The 5,000-nt window shown below is 30.3% G+C and overlaps 2 protein-coding genes across 2 annotated transcripts in view; one reads left to right on the plus strand and one right to left on the minus strand.

Moving 5' to 3' along the window:
* LOC137625982 (uncharacterized) overlaps positions 1 to 5,000 on the minus strand; it is a 303,816-nt gene that overhangs the window by 171,167 nt on the left and 127,649 nt on the right. The gene's annotated exons all lie outside the window — the stretch shown is intronic.
* LOC137626242 (neuroblast differentiation-associated protein AHNAK-like) overlaps positions 1 to 5,000 on the plus strand; it is a 13,643-nt gene that overhangs the window by 662 nt on the left and 7,981 nt on the right. The window contains exon 2 of the mRNA XM_068357315.1: positions 383 to 497. Within this exon, the coding sequence (XP_068213416.1) occupies positions 383 to 497 (115 nt within the window). The remainder of the gene's footprint in view (positions 1 to 382; positions 498 to 5,000) is intronic.

The following is a 5,000-nucleotide window of genomic DNA, read 5'->3' on the forward strand; positions in this document are numbered from 1 at the left end:
ATATACATACATATATATATATATACATATATATATATGTATATATATATATATATATATATATATATATATATATATATACATATATATATATATCGCGTGTGTATGTGTGTGCATGTGTATACGCACATAAAAATTGACATACAGTCTCTATGTGGGTGTGTATGTATATATATATATATATATATATATATATATATATATATATATATATATATATATATATATATACATATATATTAATGTGTATATGTAGATTTGTATTTAAATGCTCCTTTATTTGCGTTTCCTGCGTAAAGACAGGCTTTATTCACGTTTTTATAAAATTTTGATGAATAAAGAGTATAATATATAACAGAGAAGCATGTCTGAATAATGACAGTATTCTATATGGAGAGTCAACTTGCGACATGATGAACGCAATGAAGTACAGAAAGGTGCCAAGAGTGAGATGCTGCAAAGTGGCACTGGGAAGTGTCATCGAGTAGCTGACCAAGGTGTGGAAGGAATTCTTGGACGCGGAAAAGTTCTTTAGAAATAGATGAGAAATAACTGTTTTTCTCTGAATCCTTGGAAAAATTATGTAGCGTTTCAGTCGAGAAAGTGAGACATATAATAGAAGTGCAAATAAAGGTATGTTGGTAAAAAAAATTGAGAAGTAGCCCAGGTAGTGAATTCACATATGAAACGGGTGTGTTATCACGCGCCTGTACAGTAGCGGTTGTGCGACAGCATGGAAATATTGGAAAACAACTGGTCTCACACGCTGAACTACAAAAAGTTATGTTGAAGTTACTGAAGACATATTGTGCGGCAGGAGGCAGATGACGAAAAGTAATTGAGCAAAATGAAGCACGTGTTAAATTAGATATTTGGGAGTAGAAGAATGTAAGGTATAGAAGATAATTTCTTGAAAATTATTCTGAAGTTCACATGAAATAAGTTAAGCTTATTAGAAAATGTGGACGGGCGAGTGGTAGAGTGTTTAAATCTTTTTGGCTACTCAACAGTATAAGTTCTGTGAAAATAAGCGAAAAGGATACTAAAATGAAAGCGCTGAAAATTGTGAGATTGGAAAATAAATCATCAGTGAAATGTGGAATAGTTAATGCTTGTAAATGATATAAAGCTAGTTTAAGGCCGTGAAGTACAATTGTACATACCTGTGATAGAGTTTGAAAGGTTTTGCAACCTGAGGAATTTCATTGCAGATGAGAATAATAGTGAGGTCAAAAGGATAAATACATGTTATATGGGTGACTGCAGAATTAAAGGGTTTGATTCAAATAGGTATTTAGAAGTATATATAATCAATAATGCTGAGATGAAAAAGGAGTCTGGTCACAAAATAGATGAAATATAGTAGAATCAATCTAAAAATGGTTTGCAAAGAGGCCTGATTTGTTTTTGGAATCCAATTTAGGAATATATTGTTGAGCCAACTCTCCTTTAAGGAAGTGAAGTGCAGATATCAAATTCTTATACAAACTAAATGCTTGGAATTGTGCTAATAATTTGAAATATTTATCTGTAACGTGTGGCATAACGAAAATAGTAAAGACGAGGAAATTTTACATTCATAAAGTGGTAAAAAGGTTGAGGTATGTGAAAAATTGGAGCAGTGTTCAGAAATGGCTTGATCATGCAGAGAGAATGGAGCGCAAATATAACCAGACAAACGCAAATGCACCTATCTTACCGGAGTATGACTATCCTACTCCCCCTACCGAAGGGACAGGGAGAGACCGAGTAGTTATAGGTCTGGCAATGTCACTTGCCGTGATCGGAAAGAAATATATTATATACATTCGATATTGTTTGTTTTTTATATGTAACTTCCCATTGTTATGGGAACCAATTCCATGTTAGTGTACACACATCCAACAACCCTACGCATAGAAACGCGTACACACACACACACACACACGCAAACATTATATATATATATACAGTATATGTAAAGGCACATATGCACACATAAATTATATATATATATATATATATATATATATATATATAAATATATATATATATATATATATATATATACAGTATCTATAAAGGCACATATGCACACAAATTATATATATATATATATATATATATATATATATATATATATATATATATATATATATATATATATATATATCTAATTGGCTGAAGTATTTTAATACCAAAAGCTCTCTTGTTAACGTCTTCTCTACACTCTGAGCACGTAAAGTTGGGAGACTTGTTTATTTCTACACGACTGCTCTGAATCACACTCAGTGAGCCAGATGAGAGCCCAAAACTTATGTGAATTAGGTAATTAGAATCAGCAAGAGAGCATTTCCGAGAAAAAGGCACAGTAGAGCCTTGGCCTCTATCAGAGAGAGAGAGAGAGAGAGAGAGAGAGAGAGAGAGAGATAGATTGGATCAGCAGTATATTCTCCTATGTTGCATAGAGCCACTAAGGAGATAATAGATCAGCGTCGTAAGCAAGGCATTCGTAAGACGTGGGGGATTTAATACTGATATTATTGAAAAACAGTGTCGCACACACAACTACACATACAAAGGCATATATACTGTGTGTATATATATATATATATATATATATATATATACATATGTATATATATTATATATACATATTTATATATATTATATATATACAGCATATACACTATATATATATATATATATATATATATAGTGTATATGCTGTATATATATAATATATATATACTATATATATATAGTGTATATAAACATATATATATATATATATATATATATATATATATTATATATACAGTATATATAGTGTATATATAGTGTATATATGCATATATATATACACAAATATATATATATATATATATATATAAATTATATATATATATATATTCAGGGGCCTGGCAAGGGCCCCCGCCCCAATAAAACCCAATCTCTTCTAGTTTCCTAGAGGTCTTACCGTAAGGTCCTGTATTAACAGATGAAAAAAAAACCATAATCCATAAACCATAGACTTTTCTAAAGTAAAAGTTTCTCAGCAACCACAAGGAGTTAAGAGATGTTCTTGGGCTCATTGGTAAAGTCTTGAGGTCCCTCAACGTATAGGGGGTGTTGCGATGGTCGTACCCCTCCCTATAAGGGGTAGGGATGTGAAAACCGAAAAAAATAAAGGGTCAGCGTATCTCAGGAGCTACAGAGAGTTAAGAGGTGTTCTTGGGCTCGTTGGCAAGGTCTGAAAAGGCTAGTTGTATATAGCACCCAGACCAACTCTTAGTCACCTAAAGAGCGTTTTGGGTGGTATATATATATACATATATATATATATATATATATATATATATATATATATATATATATATATATATATATATACACACATATATATATATATATATATATATATATATATATATATATACAGTATATGTGTGTGTATATTTCTTTCCAGTCATGCTCCACGGCATTGCCAAACGTATAACTACTCCGTCTCACTCCGTTCTCAGGTAGGGGAAGAGCGAGTTGAGAGTGAATACTCGGAGAGGGATAAAAGATGATGATAATTCTCCCATACTTATACCTGTAGAATTCTGGTTTTTTGTACTTAGACACGAAATCAACCCATCTCCACCATTGTAGCTTGTTAAGTTTGAGAGAGAGAGAGAGAGAGAGAGAGAGACAGAGAGAGAGAGAGAGAGAGAGAGAGAGAGAGAGAGAGAGAGAGAGAGAGAGAGAGAGAGAGATGTCAATTACTGGAAAGATTTATGGATTCTTCAAGGGGTGAAATGTCACTTAAAATCGAAGCCATAAGTCTTGAAGCTGAAACCCAAAACCGGCGGTTTATCGAAAGGTCACACCTTAACTTTATGGGTCCTATGAATCCTTCTGAGATGGTCAAGATCTTTACTAGGGTCAAAAGAAATAGCTAATGTTATCAAAGTTCAAATGAATTTAGTCAAGGATAGAACTATTTTTCTTATAGCGAGTTCCATTGAGAAGTGACATGTGTATATGTACTTTTTACTTTTAGAGGGATGAATATCGTTCACATTATATGTTCAGAATTCAATTTTGAAGGTTCATCAAGGAGACTTATTACAATAAAGTTGTGAAAAATTATGCTTTTAAAATCAGAAGCCTTCAAGATGGAGTAACTTTAATTTTAATTCATGGTACAAACTTTTTACACTTTTTACTTTGATTCATTCAGCAAAAAATATTGATTTTAATGCAAACAAGATGAATATGAAAAAGAAATTATTTTGTTTTATTGCAAACAACATAAATGTGAATTAAAAATATTATTTTGTTTTGTACCAAATAAAATATATGTGAATTAAAAAAATTAGTTTGTTCTATTGCAAACAAGATAAACGTGAATAAAAAATATTTTCTTTTATTGTAAACAAGAGCATCGTGAATAAAATATATTATTTTGTTCAATTCCAAACAAGAAAGACTTGAATAAAACACTATATTTTTTATAGCAAACAAGATAAATGTGAATAAAAAATCTATTTTGTTTAATTCTAAACAAGATAAATGTGAATAAAAAATTCATTTTGTTTTATTACAGACAAGATAAATGTGAATAAAAAAATCTATTTCATTTTATTACAAACAAGATAAATGTGAATAAAAAAATCTATTTTGTTTAATTATAAACATGATAAATGTGAATAAAAAATCCATTTTGTTTTATTACAAACAAGATAAATGTGAAGAAGTTGAGAAAATGATGAAAACAGTCGGAGATAAACTTTAAAGTCACCATCACGCATAAAATAACTGACACTGTATATCAGACAAACATGCCTTGAATTATCATATTCCAAAACAAATATAAAAATAAAGAAATCACGTCTAAATACATTTCTAGACTTTAACTGACACCAGGTCAGCGCTTCCTTATCAAACTAGACATAGATATATATATATATATATATATATATATATATATATATATATATATATATATATATACATACATACATACATATATG

This window comes from Palaemon carinicauda, chromosome 33 (genome assembly GCF_036898095.1).
Source record: "Palaemon carinicauda isolate YSFRI2023 chromosome 33, ASM3689809v2, whole genome shotgun sequence".
Classification (NCBI taxonomy): Eukaryota; Metazoa; Arthropoda; class Malacostraca; order Decapoda; family Palaemonidae; genus Palaemon; species Palaemon carinicauda.